Below are 26,550 nucleotides of genomic sequence, written 5' to 3' on the forward strand. Positions count from 1 at the left end.
GCACCTCTCCCATGATTCTATGGGTTACAAATTTCCTTCGCAGCATGATTTGGAAATCTAAAAAGCTTATCCAAATTCATTCTGAACATGATTATTGACGATTTGCTTCTGGTTAGAAAACCCTTTCAACAATATATGCTTTTGCTATGTGTTATTAAAGCAGTGAAATGAATGCCACTTGTTTTTGCAGTGTCTTTTGGGCATGTGGGGCATGCTTGTTGCATGTGTCCTACTTTAGAACTTTGCCATGGTGTGGTGTTTTTGGATGGAACACAAATCTAGAATTTTTAAGGGAAGGGTGATGGCTCATGTTTTGAGGTGGAGGTGGAGCAAGGTTCTATTTCTTTTGGCATCTTTCTGGTTCTCAGCATTTGGTTTGTTTTCTGGAATGTGGCAGGTTTTTGTGCCGTGGGTCTGCAGGGCTTTGGTTTTCTAATTTTATTTCGTTCTCTCCTTTTCTTTTTCCCCATATCTTGTTGGATGATTTCTTGTCTTGCACTCTCTATAATATCTCCTCTCTCAATAATATTTCTTCTATATAAAAAATAATTCACAGGTAACTAAATCCAACCTAGATTGGTGAAATGTACATATTTTTGATGTTGTTTCTATATATAACTGTTTGAATGTACATACAGTAAATTTCACTGCACTGGATATATCCATTATCACTATGATTTTTACCCCCCCTTTTTTTTTGGTTGAGGGAACATTTTATTAAACAATAAAAGTAGTACATCTAGGCAGAGCCATCGGACTACTAAATCCCCGTATTTGGTGGTGGAAAAACTGAATTCCAAAATTTATAATTCGTGATATTTCTATCCATACTTGCAAGTTAGTTAGCTATTTAATTGGCTTCTCTTTCAACTTGAATACTACATATATACGTTAGCTGAGATAACAAACTCCTAATATCCCTAAGCAGAGAGCACATTGTCCAAGGTGCTCTATATTTACCTAACAAACAACCACTGACTAATTTTGAGTCCCCCTCAATCCGAATATCTGAAATCTGTTTTCACCTTGTTGCGATAAGCCTAGATCTGTGTGCTTTATGTTACATAATTGAAACTAAAAGAGGTAGCTTCCTTTCCTGCACCCACACAAATTGTGGTACCTTTGTGGTTGCAAACAACGCCAACAGGCAGTGGGGGCAGAAGGCTAAAGTACAAGGCTGTCAAAATTAAGTTTAGCTGCACCATGTTTAGGCATAGTCCAAATGGTACAAGTCAGACTATGTTTACTACCTTATATTACTGTTTTAATTAGGTATAAATTTGAAATCCTTGTACATGACAAATCTATTGATATGTTAAGAACTGAATTGAAATGTCTCTCTTGCTCTCCCTCTCTCCCGTGTTCTTCCCCCTCTTTTTAATCTAGGGATCTGACTGAAGGAGGGTATGGAGGAGTATCTCCTCAAATTGGTGCAGATTGAAAGAAAGACTTTGAATCTATGTCTGGGAATGGTTGGGGAAAGAGGTTTTGTTCATTTGGAGGAGAGATGAAGATTTAGGTGGCAAGGAGTCTTTTTTGGCCGCAAGATGGGTGTGCAGTTTGTCTTACATTTTCTACAGTTCAGTTCACTCATCACAAAACATTTGGCAGACTGCTTTTTTGGGTGGTGAGTAGATCATATCACAAAGGAAGTTTTGGAATGGGAGTGCGATTGAACTATGACAGGTGCTCTATTATCATTCCTGGGAGTTTGAAAGGGGAAAATTGGTTTGGTTTTGTTGCAGCTTTGGAGTTGATGGAAGGCATGCAGAGGGCTCCTAACATCAAGAGTAAGGTTGGGAATAGATCTGTACAACCAAATGCTCAGCAGATTTGGAAAGATACTTCCATGGGAGATTCGGTGAGGATCTAGCAGGGCTGGTGGTGCTGCAGAACTTGTAGAGGTATGGTGCAATTTCTGGTATATGTAATGGCAGCTGCTCGTCTGAAGGACTTCGATGTAGCTAGGGTTTGTGACAAGAGTAATGAAGTGGGCGTGGAGTTGTGTGGACCAGGTATTATCTCCATTACTTTGCATTTGGTCAGATTTTGGGTAATATTGGGCTAGATCCAACTAAATTTAATGGGCAGCCTATAGATTCAGGTAAATTTCCTAGCAAAAAGGCCCAAAGCCCATTTAATAATTTGAATGGGCAGTCCATGGATTTACTCAATTTTTTCCATTCTCTGAAGCTGGCATGGCCTCCTTACCTGACCGTGCAATGCTTTGGGAGCAAAATTGGCTCTGTTTTAGCAGTTGGATAAAGAGCAATTGGTTAATTCCTCTTCAAAGGATAGAGATATCAATTCAGTCCATCCTGCCCAATCTAAGGATCAAGGCCATTCCTCAAGTGCTGCAGTCAAAGCCCAAGAGCCAGGTATTAAAACACCAGGATCTGATTTACTTTCTAATAAAGGAATAAAGGATCTGATTATTATATAATAAAAGCCAGGCAGTAGTAAGGCCCAAGAATGTTCTTACAGCAAGAACCAAGAATTAAGAGGAAAGAGTGAGCAGAATCTTTGGGGAGGGGATAATGGCTTGAGAAGGGTGTTTTTAGCCTAGGACACAAAAGAGGGGACCTCTCAGGTGGACCAAAAAATTCAATCACTTGGAGGAGATGATGCTTAGAGTTTTCACAATTGTTTGTGTCAAGAGGAAAGTTGTTACGGGAATTTATAGAATGGAAATAAATGTATGAAAGCAGTGGTTACGAAGGCATATGAATGGCGATCATCAAAAAAGGGGGAAGGTAAGGAAAATATGCTTGTAAACAATGAATTCAACAATGCCTGGAGCCAAAATTTTCAAAGTAGTTGATGCTGGTAATTTTTTTTGTTGAAGTGTTAGAATACATCTTTTCTTAAAAGCGTAAGCTGTTAGGTCGTGGGCAAACAACGTATATCAAGCCGTAACACTCCCCTGTGCGGGCAGCCCAACAGCATGTGGAGAGATAACTAAATGGGAAAGAACACCCATTACAGGGAATACAATAATTTTTAAACACCACATTATAGACGTGGTCAACGAGATTAGTACCCAGGAGCTCCTGCTAAATAGCTCTGATACCATGTTAGAATGCCATTTTACCTAAAAGCTTAAGTTGTTAGGTTGTGGGCCAACAATGTGTATCAAGCCTTAAAAAGGAGTCTCAAAATTGCTCAAAATCTGACATATATGAAGGAGGTAATTAGAAGGAGAAAAACCGGGGAGATATCTCAGAATTGGATGGTGAATTTGATGGTAACTTTGCTTGTGATAGTGATGTGGTCAATGAGATTAGTACCCAGGACCTCCTGCTAAATAGCTCTGATACCATGTTAGAATGCCATTTTACCTAAAAGCTTAAGCTGTTAGGTTGTGGGCCAACAATGTATATCAAGCCTTAAAAAGGAGTCTCAAAATTGCTCAAAATCTGACATATATAAAGGAGGTAATTAGAAGGAGAAAAACCGGGGAGATATCTCAAGAATTGGATGGTGAATTTGATGGTAACTTTGCTTGTGATAGTGACCTATTGTTGGATGAGATTCATGAAGATTGGGATTATTTTTTTGATCTTTTGGATGCTCAGGGAGATATTTCTTATGCCCTCGCTTCTCTTGAAGGTTTGGAGAATTTAACTATTGATTATTGATAAATAGGGGGTTTGGGTGAGGATTTGTCAAGGAGTAATAAGTGTAGGCATGGGATTCTTCCAACCCATCTAGAGAAGATTAGTGAGCAGGATGTTGCTTTTCCAAAGGTCTGACAAAAAAAAACACCATATATTCTTTTATGAGTCCTTATTTCAGCCAACTGATAATAACATTATTACCCCATGGTTATTAGCCTTTGCCACACATGGACAAGGGTTAAAGCTCATTTTTCATAAAGAAAAAGTGGGGCCCTATTTGGAACTTGGAAAACATTGGGGAAAGGAAAGCAAAATTTGAAAGAACCCCCTTTTTTCATATTTGGTTATCAAGGAAAGCAAGGAAGAAAATAAAATATGCATACCAAATCAATCAGCAAAAAAATTGATTTTACACATCAGCAACATTTGATTATTTGTAATTTTTAATCATATTATAATAAATTGTCATTTTTAATAGTATTTGATATAGAGAGAAAATATAATGGAAAATGAGTTTCCTTATTATTATTTTTTCTTTCTCCAAATAAAATCCTTAATCCAAATAGACCCTTAATGTCTTGTGCTCTTTGGACTAGATATTAAGGATTTAGTAGCCTGAATTTGTCGAATGAAATTGGCCATGATCACATAAATTGGTGGAAAAGGATTCATGTAGCTGACCACACCTAGTGGGACTTAAGGCTTGGTTTGTTGTTGTTGTTGTTTTTGGTAGTTTACACATGCAAAATGTTGTAGCCTTTGCTGGCTACTGGATGAGGGCCAGCCTTTTTTAGCCCATGTACTTAAAATGAGGACTTCCCTTCAACCTGTAAAATCCCTCCATTAGCTTGTGAATTACCACTATGTTAAAGTTTATCTTAGTGGCCACAGAAAGGGACTGGAAATGGTTATATGCATCTGAGACTAACCCTGGTTGACCTTTTGGACACTAATCTTAAGCTGGTTGCAGATCGGTTCCAAATGGGCCTAGCAATAGTAATTCTAACTTGGGTTAGGATGCTAAAGAAATGGAGTGACAGTTTGATCCTTGCCTGGCAGAGCACATCTGCACGCAGGTGCAAACATAGAACAGAGAGCCCTTGGTAATCTCAGTTGGTTCAATTATAATGAGCATTTATCTCTTCCATAAGTTTGAGCTAACTTAGTTCCAAAAAAAAAACACACTTCAACTGCAATACTTGGTTTCAATGAGTTATAAAATAGTGGGGCTACTTTCCTTTGATCTCTTGGGGAGTGGTCCTTGCATTTGTCTAATGAACCATGTGGACTTGCATCATTGGGTCATAAGTATGTCTGTGGACTCATTTCAATTGGTTCAATTAGAATGAGCATTTATCTCTTCCATATGCTTGAGCTAACTTAATCAGAAAAAAAAAAAAAAAATCACTTCAACTGCAATACTTGGTTTCAATGAGTTAAAAATAGTGGCGAAACTTTCCTTTGATCTGTTGGGGAGGGTCCTTACATTTCTCTAATGAACCACGTGGACTTGCATCATTGGGTCATAAATTGGTTGGCGGACTCATTTCAGTAGCTTGTTGGAGACAAGTAGTTATTGGAGAAATTTTCTGTTGGCCTAAGCTAGTTTATTCTCAGGTCCACTCTTGTTGCTTGAAGTAGTGTGGTCCTACACAATCTTCTTTGTTTCAAATTTTCAACAAACAAATATGAATGAGGAAAAGAAAGGATTGCATTGACAATTGGATCGCATAGCCATCTTTGAAAATGAACAATTAAAGGCAGATTATACTAAAGGAAATGGAGTGCAGTGGCATGGATTTGATTTATAGAACCTTTATTCATCTTGAATTACATTCACAGGCAATGTTCTTGGCTTAGATATGAAAGTTTTGCAGTTTGAAGAATGCAATCTGCTCTACATCTTGTATGAGCAATCAAGGGCAAACAAATCTCATAATGGCATCTTCTCACAGTTTCAAGTGATTCCTGTCATATTTAAGCTGGAGAAAAACCATTAAAGTTTCATTTGTTCAATGATGTAGTGACCTGATTTTCATTCTTTTTCCCTTTCAGATGAAATTTATGCATTTTTCTTTCTCAAATTATATGGCATAATTTCATATTGATTGCAGTTATATTGTTGAAGAAAAATATGCTGTCTATGCGCTTGACTGCACAGTAACTGCCACTTTTACCTGTTAATTATTTCCATTATCAAAGATGAGGGTGCCTTACATTTCTGTTAATATTTGATGCAATGGAAAATTGTTATACATTGATAGTTTCATTTAGATAATAAAAAGCCCCTTGTAAGAGATCTTTGCTTGATTTAACATAAAAGGAGGGAGTACCAAAATCATTTTGTGGAATGAGAGATTTTTTAAGAAGGTTTTCAAATGCTTTTTTAAAAAAAAAATTGTTTCAAACTTTTAATTTGTTTATCTTTTATATTTTAGATTTCAATTAAGTAGTGACACATTGCAGGTTATAGATGCCGCAGATGAGGTAGTTGGCAGTATCAACAGAGATGAATTAGCGAAATACTTTTCTTCCAAAAGTGACCCAGATGATGAGGAGGCAGAGGTGTGCATATCTGTTGCTTTTTTTTTTTTTAATTTTTATTTTTCAAAGAACTTTTTAGCTTTTGCTCCCTCTTAACAAGGATCTGGACCCCTGCAAAAGTCCATTGACATTCAGCAGTTGAGGCCTTAGTGTTTTATTTTTCCAAATAATGGAAGTTGTGACTCCTTTATTCTCTGAATTTGTGAGTTTTGAATTTTCATGATTTATAACTAAAAAGCTTGTTAAGTGGCATGGACTAAAGCTTTGGCAGGAATTCCTCCATTCACGGTCTTTAGAGATGATTTTCCTTTTGCTGCATATGAAATGTTCACATGTTTCTGTGCTTATTTCTTACCATTCATCATTTGCTGATTTGTCACAGAAAATCAAGAAGAAGATGGAGACAACCCGTGATCAGTTAGCGGAAGCACTGTATCAAAAAGGGCTGGCTCTAGCAGAGATTGAATCTTTGAAGGTGGGAACTGCTTTACTTTGTGCAATGTTATGTTTATATCTTATTGATTTTGTTTCATGAGTTTCCCTCTCATGCCCTTTTTAGTTCTTGATTTTCCATTGAAGTGTCCATGAGTTTGTAGGATTTATAACAATTGCTTGTTACATACCATCCTCATGAGTGCAACTTAATTCAACTATATTGCTGGGATTAGTGCAATTTGTTTAGTTTGGGAAGTTCTTTTCTGAATAAGAAAGCTTTTGAGCTTGCAATGCAACTGGGTGTATTTTGTAGCTGTTTTTGTCATAATATAATCCCAAGGCAGGGCACTGGCCCTTTGAGTTTTGTATGTCAGAGTGAGAGCAGATTCAGCATGTCCTTATTTCCGCACAACTCCATATTGTATCTTTAGTGGGATAGTTATCCATGTTGCCAACTTTGAGCTGAATGAGAGAACGAGAGGTGAATTTATTATAAACTACCTCCGTATCCTGTGATTTAGTATGCCCCTTTGTTTCCCATTGTCTGCAATCATGTGTGTTTTTGCTGTATTGGGATGGAGTGAGAAGCTAATTATATCCTTCTTCTATGTTGCAGAAGGCTGCAGCTGTTGGTGCAACCGAAGGTGCAAAAGAATTTGGATCCACTGTTGATCTGTCTGCATCAGACTCTGATGTCCAGCGCCCAGATGCATTTGAAGAGAACTTCAAAGAATTAAATAAATGGGTTGAAGTGAAGTCCCCCAGTTATGGTACTCTCTTTGTCATCCGTGAAAGACGAGTTGGAAGGCTTGGAACAGCACTAAAGGTAGATTGTTTACCACTTTTGTCTATTAATGTTGGTCCATCGTTTGTTATTTGTTGCTGAAATATTGCTTAAAGTTGATACATTTCTCGTTTCTTTGTGCTCTTGGTGTTTTTTTATCCTGATTCCTGAGTGGAGACTAAATTGATAATTGTTAGATTTAAACTTATTTGGTTTCCACATTAAACATTTTAGAGTTGCTTTATAGGTTGCCAGAACATGAATTACCTCATGACAAGGGATTTGGGGGTTTTATGTTGTATGGAATAAAAAAAGTGCTAAATTGAATAAGTATTTGAGATGTAGGACAAGAAGCCAAACCATGGGTTGACCCTTGTTGAAGATTGATGGAGAAGAATTGGACAAGGGTTGATTAATTAATTAGTTTATCATGTTTGTTTTATTTAATTAGTATAAGATTATATGTTTTTTTTGGGGGGGGGGGGGGGTTGTTTATAATATTTGTGTATTTTAGGGATATATGTGTAATTTCACATGTTAGAGGCTTTCTTATAAATAGTGTATGAAAGCCAAGTAGAAGTTGGTTGTTGAATTTGAATTTGAAGGTGAACGTGAACATGTGATTCTTCCTTGTTTCTCCTCTCGTCTCTTCCCTGTTCCTTCTTCCCTTTTCTTCTCCTCTATCTCCCTTACATTCTTTTATGGCTGCAGATCATTGTCCCTGTCCCACATCAATTTGTTACCTAGCAATGCTTAAGTTAAAAGTGGTGTTTGGCTAGAACAATGAGTATGGATTTGGACATCATTACTCTCTTAATAATAATAATAGTAGTAGTTGTGGCAGCAGCAGCAGTAGCAACAACAATAATAATAGTATATTTTTTATATAATAATATATTATTATATAACATATTATAAAATATTATGTATAATTGTCATAATATATTATTATAGTAGTCTAAAATCTAATACAATAATATATTAAAATTATTTTTTAATATTATAGCATTATGTTATTATGTTATAATATGATTATAGTACCATAATATTATAATTTAATGCAATAGTACTTATATTACATTAATGTACAGTATAACATATTATAAAATATTATGTATAATTGTCATAATATATTATTATAGTAGTCTAAAATATAATACAATAATATATTAAAATATTTTTTAATATTATAGCATTATGTTATTATGTTATAATATTATTATAGTACCATAATATTATATGATATTGTAATCAACAATGTTTTCATAATTTAATGCAATAGTACTTATATTTCATTAATGTACAGTATTAAATAGTTATTGTGTTATTAAAACATAATACCATATTTCTTTATATTTTTAGTATTATAACAATTTATCAGTATAAATAATTAAATATCATAATATTGTGTGATAAATATATACTTCTATTTTTTAGCAAAACAATGATAAATGTATACTGTACTGTAAAACATATTATTGTATTGTTTTATAACACAACAAAAACTACTTCATACATGTACTAGTAAATACTAGGACTTATTTGCAAGTGTTGGGAGACTGTCCTAGGCCAAGCCCACTAGCCCAAGTAGTTTTTAACTGGCCAACTAGCCCAAAATGATTAATCCAGGTCGTTGGATAGTAAGCTTGCTCAGGTGCATAATCTATAAATATTACATCGACAGTTGATGGGGATGTGTGTTTGGGGATCGAGTATTAGAATCTCTCCCGGTCAAATATGTGATTACCACAACTTATGATGTTGAATTTAAGAGGTTTTTTGTGCGGATCGTAGATTTGGCTCCCAATGCTGAGTCTAGCACATAGCTGCACACAACATTTTTTGCTCCAACAATATAAGCTCTGAAACCATTGTAACTGCTATGGTGGCTTAGTTTGCTAGAACCAAATGATCTTTTTTGTACGTAGTTGACAAATTCTTGACACAATAGAAGGCCCTTTTTGATTTGAGAACATGTGGTTTAAACATGAAGAGTTTGATGAACAAGTCAAGAAAGGTGGCTTGAGCATGCAAGTTGAATGGAAGGCCAGTTCTGTGGCTGCCTCAAAGCTGAAATTGCTAAAAAAGAAAATTGAAATGGTGGAACAAAAATATTTTTGGCAACATTGCTATGAAAGAAAAGGAGGTTCTTGACAACATTAAGGAGCTGTATGATAATGAAATCAGCGAGGGTCTTAATGCCGAAAACAGGACTAAAAGATTAGGGGCTGTTTGGTATCACTGTCAAAAATTAGAGAAATGTAAACCAAATCCCATAAAGAAAAACTAAAAAACAACCTGTTTGGTTAACTTTTATAAAACTAATAAAAATTAAAAACTTAATTAAAAAAATGCTCATTTTCATCTTTAAATCAAATAATATTATAAAAATATGATTAAAATAATAAAATTACAAACAATGCGCATTAAAAAATTACTATAAGAAAAATAAAATTTATTATAATTATTTTACTTTATTGTTTTACTTTATAAAAATTTTATTATACATGACAATTGAAAAGAAGTGAAAGTATTTTGTAATTGGCTTTATTATTATTTTTTGAAATTTATGTATATATATTTTTAATTATATTTAAATTCATATGACCATTTAATTTTGATTTTAATTTAAAAGTGTATAAAATGAATAATTAATTAAAAAAACTATTTTCTGGATATTAAGATTTCCGACAATAGGATACAAAAACAACTAAAAACCATAAAATTTGGTTTTCAGTAGCTGAAAACCGGCAATAGAAATAGAAAACAGACAATTTGATATAAACAAACGTGTTTTTATAATCTATTTTTTCATTGTGGAGAAACAAAAACAGAAAATGGAAAACAACAAAGATACCAAATAGGCCCTTAGCTCTCAAAAGGGATCTTGCCCTTATCATCTCATCAGAAGAAGTGGCTTGGAGACAAAAATCTAGGTTCTTTGGTTCAAGGAGGGGAATAAAAATACCAGTTTCTTCCATCATGCAGCTTCTGTGCACTGTAGATTTAATATGATAACATGAGTCAAAGTGGAGGAAGAGATGTTGGTGGATGAAGGGGAGATCAAGAGTCGCATTTGCAACTTCTCTAAAACCTTGTACGTGGAACTGGAGTCTTGGAGACCAACAGTTGATAATATTCTGTTTAGAAACAGAAGCTTCTCCATAGCCCGGTGGCTTGAGAGGTCTTTTGAGGAAGAGGAAATTATTCAAGCCCTTAAAAGAGTTGCAATGGGGATAAAGTGCCCAGTCCGAATGGCTTTAATATGCCTTCCTTCCAAAGGTATTGGGATTTTCTCAAGCAAGCATCATTGGGGTTTTCGAAGACTTCCATAGAGCCAACAATTTTGTGTCTAATATCAACTCTATTATCACCTTGATTCCTAAGAAGCCGGGGGCTTGCAATATAAGAAGTTTTCACCCGATTAGCTTGATTGGAAGCTTATACAAAATCCTATCCAAAGTCCTGGCAACTAGGCTCAAACATGCAATCTCAGAAGTTGTCACTAAGCACCACGCCTTCATTGCAAGTAGGAAAATCATGGATGCTGCTCCGATAGCCAATAGAGTTGTTGATGCCTCCAATAAGGATGGGAAAAGAGGAGCAGTGTGCAAACTGGATATGGAGAAGGCTTTGACTATGTTAAGTGGAGTTTTCTGCCATATGTTTTCATAAGAATGGGTTTTGGGGAATTTTGGTGTAAATGGATCCGTTAGTGTATATCAACACCATCTTTTCCGGTTCTGGTTAATGGCTGCCCTATTGATTTCTTCAGACCGTCTTGCAGTCTAAGGCAAGGTGACCTCCTTTTCCCCCTTCTATTTATCATGGTCAAGGAAGTGCTGAGTCTTATGATAACGAGTGCAAATGAAGGCAGCCTTTTGTAATGAACAATGTTTCTATGGAAACCATCACCTCTTTTTTGCAGATGGCACTATCATATTTGTGAGAATAAGCCGGAGCAAATTCTTAATCTTAGGTGCATCTTCCTCGGTTTCGAAGCATTTCAGACTTAAAATTGAATCTGCGCAAAAGTGAAATCATTCCTTTGGGGACTGGTGATCGTGGCCAAAGTGTAGACTTGGTGCCTTTCTAGTCACCTATCTCGGCCTCCCTTTGGGAACAAAGTTTAAGGACGAAGGCATTTGGGATTCCATTGTTGACAGGTTCGAAAAGAAACTTGCTGATTGGAAAGGGAACTTTTTGTCAAGAGGTGGCAGACTCACTCTCATGAAAAGTACCCTGTTCAATCTGCCGGTTTCCTTTGTCCCTTTTCCCTATCCCTAGTGCAGTGGCTGAGAGATTAGAGGGTATCAAAGGAGATTTATTTGGGGGCAAACGGGTGTGGTTTTCAAATATCATCTTGTTAAATGGGGAGCAAAGCTGATGTTTTCTTCTGGCATGATATTTGGTGTGGTAATTCACAACTCAGCTCCTCTTTCCCTTCCATTTTTGGACTTGCAAGCAACAAAGATGCCCTTATTAGCCAACACTCAGCGTTTACCAATCAAGGGATTGTTTGGGATATTCCTTTGTATAGAAATGCTTTTGATTGGGAACTTGATATTCTTACAATTTTTTTCAGGAGTCTATAACTCTCATTGTCAGGCTGGTTCCAATTAGCCCAAATGGGAGGAAAGATGGGAGCTTCACTATTAGGTCTTTCTATAAACACCTCAGTTCCCTAGCTGGAAGCAGCACTAAGTTTGGAAGCTGATTTGGAAAATGGTAGCCCCCTTTAAAGGTTGCCTTTCCATTGTAAATCAGAAATGGGTCACTACAGCTACAGTGGGAGGTGAACTGTGGGCTTAGAAAGGGTTCATCTCTAATGAGGAAGGGAAAAGATCTCTCTCCTTCATCCCCTTGCTATTTTCTGGGCTGCGTGGAGGGAAAGGAATGGAAGAACCTTTCAAGGAATTCTCTCTCCTATTCAGGTTGTCATGGACCATTGGATTGCTATGGTCTCTTGCTGGCATTCTAGCTAGTTGAAAAGGACTCCTTTGTAATCCTTGGTTTTCTTGATACTTTTCATTAAGGGGTGTTTCTTTCTTATTGTTTCTTTGTACCTGGGTGATATCCCCTTGATGCCTTGTTTTATATAATTTTTTTTTTGCTGATGTTATAGAATTGTTTGCTTTCTGTTTGTTTCGAAAAATTTATTTCCCATGATATGGGCAATTGATTATTGAGAAAAGCTGTGTTGAATTTCTTATTATAGTTGTTCATTTTGTGATAGTTAGATGGTGTCTTGGGAGCTTTTGGGAACTTTTTGGCAGTGTTTAAGGAAATCATTTATTGAGAGTTCTTTTTCTGAGTTATGGGTGTCATTGGGTCCTTAAAACATGAGTTTTACATAATTTGGTCATCTTTCTATTCTTCTTGATCACAGTGGATTAGTACCTATTGTGGTGCCTGTGGATATTAGTTTTAGAGCTGAACCATGTAAAATTTGTGCCTAGGGGTATAATTGGTCATATTTGGTTTGATTTTGGCAAAACCGATAACCAAAAACTATCTAAATGGTTTTTAAATTCTCAAACTGAAACCAAACCATAAAATGATGGTTCGATCCAGCCATAAATCAAAAAGTTCCTGTTCAGTTTGGTTTTAATCAGTGACTAATACATAATTTTAAAAACACTAAGCCCAGGCAAGGTGCTGAGGGCCTTAAAAAATTTATAAACCCCAAAATGTATGAGCTTTGGTGCCCTGCTGTTGTCAACAGCCTTGGGCAATGGGCTGTGTGGCCTTTCATAGCCCATCCAATAAATTCGACAGGGACCTTTGAGGCAAGATGTTAGTACATGCAAGAATGCTTAGAGTGAGGGGTGGGATTCATATTTGTAGGAGGGGAAAAGGTCTTCCCTTCTTCGTGGACAATTAGTTCCTGACAGCTACACTCAGCGCCTTGGCAGCTTTTCACTCTCAATCTCTTGCCGCATTGAAAAGAAGGAACTTGGGGCCGGGGGTTCTGTTTCTGCTTAAAAGCCCTCCTTCAACCAAGAATCTGAAGTTGGCTCAATACATTATTTAATTAAACTAACATAATGCTTATATGTGCATGTATATTTAAAATATGTGTTTCCATATTAATTGGTTTTTCGATTTTTGCAGTTTGGGTCTGTGTAACCGAAACCAAAAATCGGTTTTCATAAAATTTAAATCCAAAATCAAAACACTGAACCGAAATGTCAAATGGTTTGGTTTCGGTCTGGTTTTCGGTTTTCTAGTAAATTTTGTGCACCCCTATTTGTGCCCCATTATGTTTTACTTCCCCATGTTATTTTATTGCTTTTGAAACCAATTACATTGTCTCAATCCTTTGTGTTACTCTGAATAAAAAACGTCCTGGGCTAGATTTACAAGCCCATGTAGTTTTGGACAAGGGAACTAGATCTGCTTTAAGTCGAGTTGCTTGGTAGTAACTAAATTGTATTGTTAGTTGCAAAGCTCATAGTCCATCCACTACTGAAATGTCTGGGATTGTTATATCACGACGGCTTGGCCGTAAATTTCTAGTTGCTTCTTTTATTCCTAGAAATAAAAAGGTTCTCCCTCACATGTTGAAAGTTTGACACTGGAACAGCATTACGCTCCATCCTCCAGTTCAGTTCATTGTGATAGTGTTTGTTTTATTGAGGCCATGCTCTGCCTAATTTCTTGTGGAAGATATCCTTAATGTTGGAAGAAGCATTTGTTGTAAAGTAGTTATTCACACAAAAAATCCCGACTTCTCTAGTAGACATTGAGGTTGAGTTGCATACTGTTTCAGGTATTAAATGATATAATTCAGGATGATAGGGAGCCTCCAAAGAAGAAGCTGTATGAACTAAAGTTGTCTTTGCTTGATGAAATTCAATGGTGCCATCTTGCGTCATATGAAAGACGATGGATGCACGTGCGCTTTCCAGTGAGCTTGCCTCTTTTCTGAAGCCTCTCTGCATTGCAAGGTCTGTTGTACCATATTGCTCTTCTGATAATTGCCCTCTCAAATAAAATTTCACTCTTCATGTTACTTCGCCACCATTATCGAATTCATCTGTTTGTGGGATTTGAACATCAAACTGTTGTGCAAGTAATAATTGTGAACAGTGCAAAATAGAATAACTGAAGTTATATTATCCACAGTTAATTGTTTATCGATGAGCAACAAGATCCCCTTAGATGCCACTTCAATGTTGAACCCATACTGCTTACCTCTCCAATTTATAGTGCGAAAAACCAAATGCTAATCAATTCATTCTCTCGATAACCTTGTTCGATTTGTCATAGATGCAATTAAAGGATAAAGGAAGCACAAGCATGTAAGAGGGGGTTACTCATCTGAAGTTTCTAAAGTTATTAAGATTTATGTTTAAAATATAGAAAATAAAGAGTTTGTGATACGTGCAAAATAATTCTTTATTTTTAAATTTCAAAATAATAAAAAAATATATTTTTCTAATTTTTTTAAAAAAATTTATACAAAATAATGCTTATAATTATGAATTTTAGAACTTAAATTTAGATATATGTGAATTTAGGAAGAATTATATACATCATTCATGGAAATTAAAGTCTACATTTGAATTACATGTTCTTATAAGAAAATTAAGAGTTAGAAATTTAGAAATATTATGAAAAGATGTTTTCCAACTTATTTTATTTGAATTTGAAAAATTAGAAAATAGGGTGACATTTTTATAATTATATGAAAAATTAAAAGTGAAAAATAAAATTATTTTCACAAATAGTGGCGAAATTGCTTATTATGTTTTTTATTTTTATACAAATTTATAAAAATAAAAAATACTTTTCAAAATTAAGGGGTCATTTGGTATCATTGTCAAAAATTATGAAAACAAAAGTCAAAAATAAAAAATAAAAAATAGAAACTAAAAACCATAAACCAACACAATCTATTTGGTTAGTATTTGTACAGGTAAAACAAATTAAAAACTCGATTAAAAATGCCCATTTTCATCTTTGAGTCAACAAAAAATGACTAAAATAATAAAAACAAAAAATGATACAAATTAAAAATAAAACTTACTATAAATATTTTATTTAGTTATTGTATTTTTTAAATTTCCTTTACAATAACAATTTTATCATGCATGACATTGAAAAATAGTATAAATACTATGTAATTCATTTGTATTACATTTAATTTTTTTGAAATTTATGTATATTTTTATATTAATTAAATTTAAATTCATATGATAAATTTATTTTAATTTGAATAAAAAATATGCATAAGATAAATTATTTAATAAAAAATTTATTTATGAATATTAATTTTTTTATCAAAACAACTAAAAATCATATAAATATAGTTTTCAATTTTTTTTTCAAATAGTTCAAAATTGGTAATAAAAAAAATATAACATAAATAAATATATTTTTATAATCTATTTTTAAATTATGCAATAATAAAAATAAAAAATAGTAAAAATGTCATACATTCCTCAAACGAGTCCTTGACTTTGACAATTGCTGAGTCCAAACTGAAGGAGAGAAAACTAAAGTAGAATTGGCATACCAATCAACACTCGAAAAAAAACAAAATATGCTATGGACTAAGTCAGAGAAAGGGCTTGGCCGGCCGGCCGGTGATCAGCTGCCGCCGTCGAAGGACAGCCACCATCTCCTCCACCAGTCCCCACTGAAAACTGGAAATTATCAGTCCATTGCGTGAAGCAATGCAATGTCCGTGTTTTGTCTGTGATGCTGATGTTTAATGCGTTATGCGAGCGAGTCAACGCGTCAGAAAAAATGCCATAGCCTCTAGAGTTCTTCCAAGTGTCTTTCCGCTGGGGAGTCGTTTCATGCATGGGTCGGTGTCGTTCTGTCGTCTGCCATTACATATTTACATGGTAATCCCTTTGACCATTGACCCCACTGGGCTATTCTATTGTTTGACTTTGACCATCTAATGAAGGCATTCTCAATTTCTCACCAGTCAACATAAAATTTAGGGGCTTATGAAAAATAATTTTTTTAAAAAGATTTAAAATGCTATCTTTTTTTTTAAAATTTTTTTTTATATTTATATGAAAATTAAAATTTAACTATACAGTTGTTGAAGAAATAAAATCTAAGGAACGTTTTTGTAAATCTTTAATAATTGAAAAAAAAAATTTTACAACTATGTAGACTCTCATTTTAGTGCCTTATGTAGTTAGCCTTCTATTTTGTTTTCTTCAAATGCAAAAAGTAAGTACAACTATTAACATGCTTAGTTTGTTGTGTCAAGAAGTCCCAATAAGAATGATTTTTCTTTTGCTTTCATATATAAGAGGACAAAAATTACTTATATTCTAACTTTTGGAAGGTTTTGGATTTAGAGCTATATTGAATTCAGATTAAATGTAATATAAAATTATATTAAATTTTTATTTCAACATTAATTAGTCCTCCAAGGGTGGCTCAAGTGGTAAACTCAATGTTCTCTTAGTTAAATTATGAGGGTTCGAGTCTTGAAGGGTTATGGCTTTCCACTTGAGATAATACCTTGGTGTTTAAGTGGAGAAGGGTAGAAGAGCGGACCCATTATCCCGATAGATTAGCCAAGTGTCACGCGGGTAAACTCTCAAAGGGAAATCGAACCTGTGACCTTGGGATCACCAAAGTTACAAGTCGTCCTCATCACTTGAGTCAACCAAAAATATTTAACTAGCTCCATAAATTAGTGAAATATTTAAAAGATCTCTAACATATATTAGAAAAAGAAAACGAAAGGAAAAAAATAAATAAAAATGAAGAGGTGGGTGAGAGCTAACTGGTAATGGTCATAGTCATGCAGGCGCGAGGCTCGTTTAGTAGGAAGGTCATGTTGGAGTTCTTCATTTTCTTGGACGTGTTGAATTAATTTAAATGGGGGTATACATTTTTGAACAGTCATGTTCAAAATATGGAATGCCATTAATTATGCCAATGGGAACAGGTTGACACAAAATTTAAATCCTAATCTTAGGTAAACTCAGAAATTTTTCTTAGTTGAGGTAAAAAATATATGAATAAAAAATAGACAATTTTTAAAAAATATTTTCTTACACAAATAATTAAAAAGCATATACATTCACATCTAACAGTATTAATAATGGTTTCAATTAAAATTGTTTATCAAAAAGTTTATGTCTTTCATGCTCGTTGTCTTTAAAAATCGGGGCAAATGAGTACTTTAAATGGGGATATCTCTTTAATTTATTCAAAAATAATAATAATTTTATTTTAAATCGTTAGGACACCTATCCCCACTCACGTCTATGTAGGTTTGCTACTGATCATGTAGGAGTATTTCTAGCTATTACTTGTCCCTCCCTATTCCTAGAAATATGACGAAATACAATGGAAATATAATAATTAAAAAAAACTTATGAAGATGTAATAAATTTAAAAAAGAAAACGTTCATTTAAAAATTTGCGTTATTGCGTTCAATATAAAAATAGATAAGAATAGAGATTCTCATCTTGAATTTTGAGAATAGTGATTCTTTTAGCTATTCTATCATGTTATTGATTACTAAAGTCTTTTTATAATATTATTACTGTCATCGATTTTGTGATGAGAACGTTTTCTTTTTTTAAGCTATCAAATTAATCTTCCATTAAAACTTAATTATTTTATTTCAAGAAAAATTATGTTGTGAATAAAATATAAACTAAGTTTTGTAGATGCTGGTGTCAAAATAGTTTATTGAAAGACCTCCATAGGCACAGTACTATCACCTAAGAAATTTAAATTATGTTTTATACTAGACAAATATTCAAAATAATTTAATTTTTTTTTAAATGATGATTTTCAAGGCCCTTTAAACATTTGAGTAATCTAGTGATGGGATAATGAATCTGCCCCTCTATCTTTCTCTATTTGAATGTCAAGATATTATTTCAAATGAAAAGTCGTGCCATCCAAAACTCTAATTTTAATCATTTAACTAGAGGAGCCTTGAATTTACCACTTGAGTGATGACACTTTAATTTTAACATCTTGATATAGGATAAAATTCAAAGATCATTATGCATGGACCATCATTTTCAATGACTGCATAGATGATGACATCATTAATTTGAATATTTTGAAAAGAGTATCCCTAAATTTCATACTTAAATATTCCTAGGATCCGTTTCACATTTATTTTGTAGCTATTGTAGACTTACTAGCCTGTCAAAAACGAATCGCTTGCTTTAAGTGTAAAAAAAGTATGCTAAATCTCAATATTTGACAATTCTTGGACAAATAACCCTTTTAAAAAAGTGATTGACCACACATGGTGTAACATTAGTATGAGTAAAATTCTGAATAAATTCGTAATTCTTTATTTTTTGACATAGTAAAATAAATTCTTCAAATCCAGTTTTTTTTTTTTTTTAAGACTTCAAAATTAGAGTTTGCTAGACTTTCCAAGAATGACATCCCGACAATTTCACGAGAAGAAACAAGGATTGGATTCACTCAAATGTAAAGTCTACACATGTGAAATCCACCTTTTCAAGAGATTAATGCGAGGATACGAACTCTTGAAAGGTTTATCATTTTCATGTGCGCGTATTTCTTAACAAGCAATAAAAACAATTATTTGAAAAAAAAAAACTAGTTTGTTGATAACAACGAGGGGGACGAAAGTAATAAAATTCTACTATATATATCGATTTATTGCTGCATCTTTATATTACAATAAAAGGGCTGGGGGAAAGTGGTGATGCAAACTTATGTATGCAGAAATGTACCCACTAAACACGACGCAACATTAAGATACATTTAGCTGGGCGACTATGAGTCTATGACTCCAAAGGCTGAAGGACCAAAGGCAGTCCATAGGCAGGTTTGAGAGACAACAAGTAGGAAGGAGAGTGAGTGTAGGTTGGGGAGAGGGAGAAGGAAAACCTAGTGAGAATTGAACTTAACATAATCTTATACTCCATTATGCTCAAATTCCTACCGACACACATTCTCCCTCCAAACCCAAAGGGCAAAAACCCCATCTTGTGCTTGCATCCTCCGTGCAAATCATCCTCGAACCTCTCTGGTCTAAACTCGTTCACTGCATCACCCCAGAGAGTTGGGTCGTGGTGCATGGCTACGAGGTCAATCCATATGTTGGTTCCATTGGGAATTGTCGAGTCGTTAACTCGAATGTCTTCTCTTGCTTGCCTTTGTGCGTTGGGGGCCGACGAGTATAGGCGTAAGGTCTCATTCATCACCCATCCCATCTGCAAAATTAAGGGTTTTGCCATCAATACAAACTATTTTATTCATAATGGGTATTAGAAGTCATTATAAAAAAAAATTAAACTATCAGTGACCAAAAATATTTGTTGCTAATAATCAAGATTATGTCATCATTAATAATTTGTTACTAATAGTTCAGAATCAATTCTTCTAAATAAAAATTATATATGGTTTACCAAAATTAATAAGTCGATCAACTTTATGACAGCGTGATTTAAAGTTTTAATTTGTTCTCTGACAAATACTTACAATTTAGGTACGAATTATAAAATATTATATTAAGTATAGTAGTTGTTAAAATATTAGTATTCGTAAGATACATTGTAGCTTCTATAGAAGATAAGATAAGGGAGGTACGACTCATGCAGATAGTTTGGGTACTTGCAACGTAAACCACATAATGCGCCAGTGAGGAAGAGCAAGTTAGTTACTGTTGGGGGATAGTAGAAATGATAGGGGTAAACTTAAAATAACTTGAAATGAGATAGCGAATAAGGATTTAATAGTCCTAAATTTGTCAAAAGAAATGGTCCATAATTGCATAAATTAGCGAAAAAAGATTTATATAATCGACCCCACCTAGTGAGACTTAAGACTTGATTTTGCTGTTGTTGTTGTTGTAAGATTCCTGGTATTTCGAAAAACATTCTAGCTGGACACAAGATCAAATGTGGATCCTATACTAACATAGAACCCATTCATGAGTGTGTTTTTCGGTATTACAAACCCTAGGAAAACTAGTATTTCCATTTGACATCCACATAATTAGATACAAAGTCTAATTTGGTCTAGGTCTCAAATTAATTGAGAAAATATTAAGTAGGTCATGTGTATATATCAAAACCAATATGATTTCATCACGTGTATATATTTTAATTAAATTAGCTAATTATAATTATTTTTTGTACTCATGATAAAATTAATTCTTTTTTTTTAATATATACACCCGTATATTTAATAATTTCTCCACAAATTTAGGTCTAGCGGTCTAAATACATATTTTAAAAAAAAATAATAATGTTGTCTAGGACTCTTTGGATATTCGACTAATCCAGCGGAAGCATCTTCTCCACTTAAATACATTAAAACGAAAAGTAATATCTCGCAAGACCTCAAACCCTAACCATTTAAATATCTCAATTAAAAATCTTAAGTTTACCAATTAAGTCACCCTCCTTAGTCTACGTCCTAATATATTGATAATCTTAGAGGCTGTTCTTTGAAAATTGGCCCTCACCTTTTACTTCTGGAAAGTAATTTCTACTTGTGGCATCAAAGACACCAGATTTCACAGTAAAACCATCCAAATACCATGCAAAACCCAAACAACACAACGCGCATGCATGCATGCATAGTATATGTCTCCATGATCTATATATATGCTTGTACTATGTATAGCATCGTAATTAATCATTACCTTCTTGAGGCAATTAAGCTTGGTGGGATCAATCTCTCCGTCGCCGACCACCTCCCTGATCTCCTGTCTGAGCTGGGATTGCCACTGGGGATGCATGGCCAGAAGCAGCAACGTCCACGTGACCGTCATCGCCGACGTCTCGTGACCCCCGTAGAAGAGAGTCTTGCACTCGTCCACCAGTTCTCGTGGCGTCAACGCCTTCCCCTCCGCCGCCAGCATCTGCCCCAGCAAGTCCGTCTGGCCGCCCTTTGGTGACGGCGACGCCTTTCGCCGGGCGGAGATGATCGAAAGAAGAAGGCCGTCGATCTCGTCGCCCAGCCTCTTAGCTACCAGGGTTTGTTTAAGGTTCATGATGAACTGGCTCAGTGGGACGCCCAGGTAGCGGTTGGGCTGGAAGAGGGTGGCTTGTATTTCTCTCAGCTTCTCGAAAACTTCCCGGCCGTTCTCGTAGTTTATGCCGAAGCTCGTCTTTCCGAGGATCTCCGCCGCCGTGCGTAGGATTTCCTTCTCCACGTCTATTTCCGACCGCCCCGAGCTGATGAGGCCAGACCACCGGTCTAGCATCTTCATGGTCGACTCCACCATTAAGCTTACCATACCCTACACATATATTTGAGAAAAGCATGAGAGAGAGAGAAAGAGAGAAGGTCAAGCTGTTTTGGAAGTTGTCAGAATTATAAGGAAGACATATAATATATTTTTTGTTAAAACTCGGATTAAATTGAACATCCCATATTCCAGAGCATTAAAATTAAATATGATAATGTTAATAAGTGATGATAAGTGATCACCGGCCATATTTAGAATTCAGTCCTACACACTGATCTCATAAGTTTGTTTCATGGAAGGGACTTCGTATAATTTGAACCAAATCATTTTTCTAAGTTTTGAATATTTTTTTCAGTATGCATCCAATGTGGGATTGAAAAAAACACTTCAATAAATTCGATGGTGTAAAGTATATTTACATCCTTTATTTATTTTGTGTATTCATGCAATTGTTTTGTCAGGAGAGAGCGAGAATAGATTAGAGAAAAAGTAAAATTAATAAATAGTAATAATGAAGTGTGTGTATGTGTGCGCGCGCGCGTATGTTTGAATAGAATAGAATTAGGCACCTTTAAGTAGTGGGGAGAGAAGGCAGGGGAGATGAGATGCCTGTGACGAACCCAGTCATCGCCTTCAACCATGTTCAAGCCATTGCCGAACATGGGCTTTCTATCGCGTTTGAACAGAGCGGGCTTTCCCCAGTTCTTCCCCAACACTCCTTCTGACATCTGCCTTATGAACTCTGGCTCTGCCACGTACAAAAATGGCTCTGTTCCCTGCCAATACGTGAACACCTTCCCTGCAAGTGCAAAATTAATTTGTTAACTTATTACCCAAATTAATTAATACATTTCAATTAACTAAGACAATCGATTGAGAACGGTACGTTTAAGTGATTTATTAATTGATTAATTACCGTGGGATTTTTGCCAGCGGGCAAAATGAGGAAACACAGTGGAGTGTAAATCGTGCGAGATCATGGTGGTCGGAGATCCAAATATTGAAGAATATTCTGTCGATGCAGAGGGAGTAGTAATATTACTGTTCTTCTTCTTCTTATTCTTCTTGGTGTTCATCATGTCTGGAATATTTCCCAGGGGGAAACATGGAGGAGGACCTCCAAACCCATTCCTCTGAAGCTTACGGTGTGCCCGAGTAGGCCCAATCCAGAAGTACCAGAACATCAATCCCCACAAAATCACGAACAACCCCAATACCCCCATCCCCACGCACCTCGTCATCACAGTACCATCCCAAAACTTATCAGTACTGTTGACAAATCCCATCTCTCTCTCTCCCTCTTTCCGTCGAGCTGATCGATTCTGTGTGTGGGGGTTCGTATCACTGGAAAACGGGAATGGTGTATTTATAGGAGGGGAGGTGGGGTTTTCAAGAATATGCGGATTTTGACTAGGGAACAATCTTATTAATTAATTATCTATATACAAAGTCTCTATATGTATATGTTAATTCAAGAATAGTGTTTGAACGTTTGTCAAGTCTCTAACGTTGATCTTTCTGGGTCACCATACCGACACATGTTTTTTTTTTTTTTCCTTTTTTTTTTTTTTTTGAACGAAAAAATTATAAGGATATTTAATTACTTAGTTATGCTGCTTTTCGATCTCTGTCTTGCTGGGCAACTAGCTTTTCCCTCCGTCGTGTTGACTCCACCGGCATATGTTCTTAATTAAATTCATCCCTGTTCTTCGGCTATTAAGTCAAAAGACGACCACAGTCTACAAGTCTTTCTCATATTTAATTACTACATACATATCACGAAACTCTCTCTCTCCAGTGGCAAAAAATAAATTCAGTTTTTCTTAAGGAAATATTTAGAAAAAAAGAAAAAAACATAAATATAAGTGAGTGGGGGGAATTATTACAATTTTGAACTCAATTGACTTTTCGAAAATTGGTTGAGTATTTAAAAAAACAAAGAAAGTAAAAAGTAACAAGAATTGACTTCCCAAAAGTCGGTTCTACTTGGTTCTTGCTTACACGTATGTCCCGTACAAAATAATATAAAAATAAAAATAATAAAAAATAACCAGAACCAATGAAATAAAGTCTCCATGCTCCTTGAGGCAATTGTGCGAATTTTTTTTTTTTTAAATACAAGTCAAAACTAACTTTTCAAAAGTCAGTTTTGACATGCACGTATGACTAGTAGGTAGACCCATGCATGTATTCCCTAAACCCTCCACCTAGCCACCCGCATGCCCCATCTCCACCGACCCGTCCTATTTATTCTCCTTCATCCTCTCACTTCCCATTCATCATTTCACCTTACTTCTTTATTTTTTTTCTTCTTCCTTTCTCCTCTAACCGCCTCCCTCACCACCTTCAAGTATTGCGTGAACTTGTTGCAAAGTTACTATTGCAACTGCTCTCTTTCTTAATTTGTGTTAAAAATGTTTAATGGCGTCAAGTTCATCAGCTAACAAAGTTATAGTTTTATTATATGTCAACAGTGAGATTATACATGGGTCGATCGATATTGAGTACAGCACAGGGCCAACAAAGATGCTTTGAGTTAGAAGGATGATGAAGTTAGAAAGTTTCAAACAGAAAATATATGAATGATTAGATATTGATCTGAATAAGTACATGATAGAATTGAATTCGAGATACTCGTAACGAGGGGGTGGTGGAAATTTATTGTATATTGACGTCCTAATAAAAGATGATGCAAATATCATAATTGCGTTGGACCCACAATGTTCTTGTTCTGAGATGTATATAATTGCGTTTTTTGTGAAATGCATTCCTCAAAGGGGTATGGGTGGAGCTCCAACTGTGCAAGGGGAAGCATTTCTCCATCCTCAATCATATAATGAATAAGATACTGTTGAGACAAGCAAACTATTTAATCACTTTTCACAGGTAATGATAGCTTTAGATTTGAATGATGTCCTTAGTGCATCATTTCAATCATAATTCTTGTTAATGGAGTTTCGACATGAGGAGCCTAATTTGTAGAGATTCAATGTGGGACACACTTTTCATCATGAATCACAACAATCAACTGAATATAGGCATGACAAAAGTTCAATTGGAGTTGTGTCTATCCATTGTTATGAACGATAGGGGGATGTACATGATCCACCCAATGCAACCTGATATAGGGTGTGACCGTGAATTAGAGGAAGAAGTTGATTTAGAAGATGATTTTGAAAAGACGAACGTAGAGTTAAATGAGGTCAGTCGACTGAATGATTATGGGGTTCGATTAGCATGAAGAAGTTGTCATGTTTCCTGTATGAACAGTTGTGTGTCAGGGACGGGTATGTGACATGCTACCATTAGAGTACATGATTGATGTCGAAGCCGATCATATCATAACTCAATTTGAAGACTCGAGCACTAAAAGAAAAATTGATTTTTAGTGACGAAATTATTAGTAACGAAATTAAAATCGTCACTAATAATGAGTCATTAGTGACGAAATCAAATTCGTCACTAATAGTGACGATTTTTAAAAACCGTCACTAATAATACTCTTTTAATGATGAAATTGAAAGCATTACTAATACTTTTGTTACTAAAAATTCAATTTTTCGTTCAAACTATCACAGAAAATATTAACGACGATTTTTCAAGTATTAATAGACTATTAATGATGATTTATAAAAAGCATCACTAATATTTTAATCTTTTTTGCCGCCAAAAAGTGTCTCTATATATATAGAGTTTTTTCCCGTTTTAACTTTTTTTTAAAAGAATATATTAAATAATACCTCATTCTGGCAAGTATTTCCCAGAATAACTCTGATGTAATCTCGCTACTCCAAGTAGCGATATTTAACCAAATCTCACTACTTGGAGTAGCAAGATTTAATTTTGCTTGAAGGGCTCGTGCTAACGCGTGACAAATCTCGCTACTCCAAGTAGCTAGATTTAATTGGGAGAAATAATGCTCTGCCAACCCACTTTCGACGCGTGGTAAATCTCTGCCAACCACCATTTGACGCGTGGTAAATCTCGCTACTCCAAGTAGCGAGATTTTGTTGGGATCATTATTGCTCTGCCAACCGCCTTTTGAATTACCTCCACCCGGCTCTTGACGCGTGGCAAATCTGGCTACTTGGAGTAGCGAGATTTGCTTCAGAATAATCTCGCCCGTTCTTCCTCTTTTCTTCGCGAACAGAGTACCTGTTGCAGAGCCGAGCAGGTGACCGTTGAAGGAAGACTCCGGAGCAGGTGACCGTTGCGGGCTTCATCAAATCGAAGGTTATATAAGGAGATAGGGTAAGTTATGTTTTCCATGTTCAGTGCCTAGATTTTTACATTATTTTTATTTCATCGAAAGCTTTGATAATCCGATAGAGAGTTTGTGATTTGTGTTAAAAGATTCGTGGACAAACATTACTCTTAAGGTTTGTATTTCATTGTTTTGGTATTTAAATTTATTTTTTTGCTGATAATATTTTATTTGTATTTCATTGTTTGGGTATTTGAATTTAATTTTTTGATGATAATATTTTATTTTTTCCATTCAAACTGTTATTCAATATTTATTTATTTTTTTTGGATTGTTGTTTCATTGTAAAATGCATTATCTTTCCTGCCCTAGAAATTGTTGAAGTTTCCTTCACTCACTAAATTTGTTGAATTTCCTTCTACTCTTTTGAATATAATTGTGCAATTATAATTAGATCATATGGTTTACTTTCAAAATGAGAAATTTTGTTATTCAATTCTTGAATTTTCTTGTACTGTTTTTAATATAATTGGGCACATCCACTAAAGTTGTGAACATAACATGTAAATTGTATGGTTTTAATTGATGCTTTGAGTTAATGTGAGTGCACATTGTAATTATAAATTGTATTGTCATATGTATAAGATCCTAGGATCTTATACCTTATTTTCCGGGTTATTAATAATTACGTTGAAAATTTTAAAATAAAAAATTATGACTCTTATATTAATGCTAAAGAACTAAAAAAAAAAAAAAAAGTGATATTTTTATAATCTACAAAAGAAG

General features: G+C 34.9%; 2 protein-coding genes across 3 annotated transcripts in view; one reads left to right on the forward strand and one right to left on the reverse strand.

Annotated features, from left to right (window-relative positions):
• Positions 1 to 14,530, forward strand: part of LOC131146006 (tripeptidyl-peptidase 2) — an 84,923-nt gene extending 70,393 nt beyond the window's left edge. For both annotated transcript variants that reach the window (XM_058095250.1, XM_058095253.1), the window contains exons 31-34: positions 6,084 to 6,182; positions 6,544 to 6,636; positions 7,213 to 7,422; positions 14,153 to 14,530. In XM_058095250.1, coding sequence (XP_057951233.1) covers positions 6,084 to 6,182; positions 6,544 to 6,636; positions 7,213 to 7,422; positions 14,153 to 14,311 — 561 coding nt within the window. In that variant the 3' untranslated portion in view covers positions 14,312 to 14,530. The remainder of the gene's footprint in view (positions 1 to 6,083; positions 6,183 to 6,543; positions 6,637 to 7,212; positions 7,423 to 14,152) is intronic.
• A 4,450-nt stretch (positions 14,531 to 18,980) lies between these two features.
• Positions 18,981 to 22,982, reverse strand: LOC131146384 (cytokinin hydroxylase). Its single transcript, XM_058095969.1, has 4 exons — positions 22,477 to 22,982; positions 22,130 to 22,359; positions 21,012 to 21,611; positions 18,981 to 19,575 (listed from the first exon to the last, which is right to left on the reverse strand). The coding sequence occupies exons 1-4, from the start codon at positions 22,844 to 22,846 to the stop codon at positions 19,144 to 19,146; spliced, it is 1,632 nt and encodes a 543-aa protein (XP_057951952.1). The 5' UTR covers positions 22,847 to 22,982; the 3' UTR covers positions 18,981 to 19,143.
• Between the last annotated feature and the right edge of the window lie 3,568 nt (positions 22,983 to 26,550).

The sequence above is a fragment of the Malania oleifera genome, chromosome 13 (assembly GCF_029873635.1).
Source record: "Malania oleifera isolate guangnan ecotype guangnan chromosome 13, ASM2987363v1, whole genome shotgun sequence".
NCBI classification, from domain to species: domain Eukaryota; kingdom Viridiplantae; phylum Streptophyta; class Magnoliopsida; order Santalales; family Ximeniaceae; genus Malania; species Malania oleifera.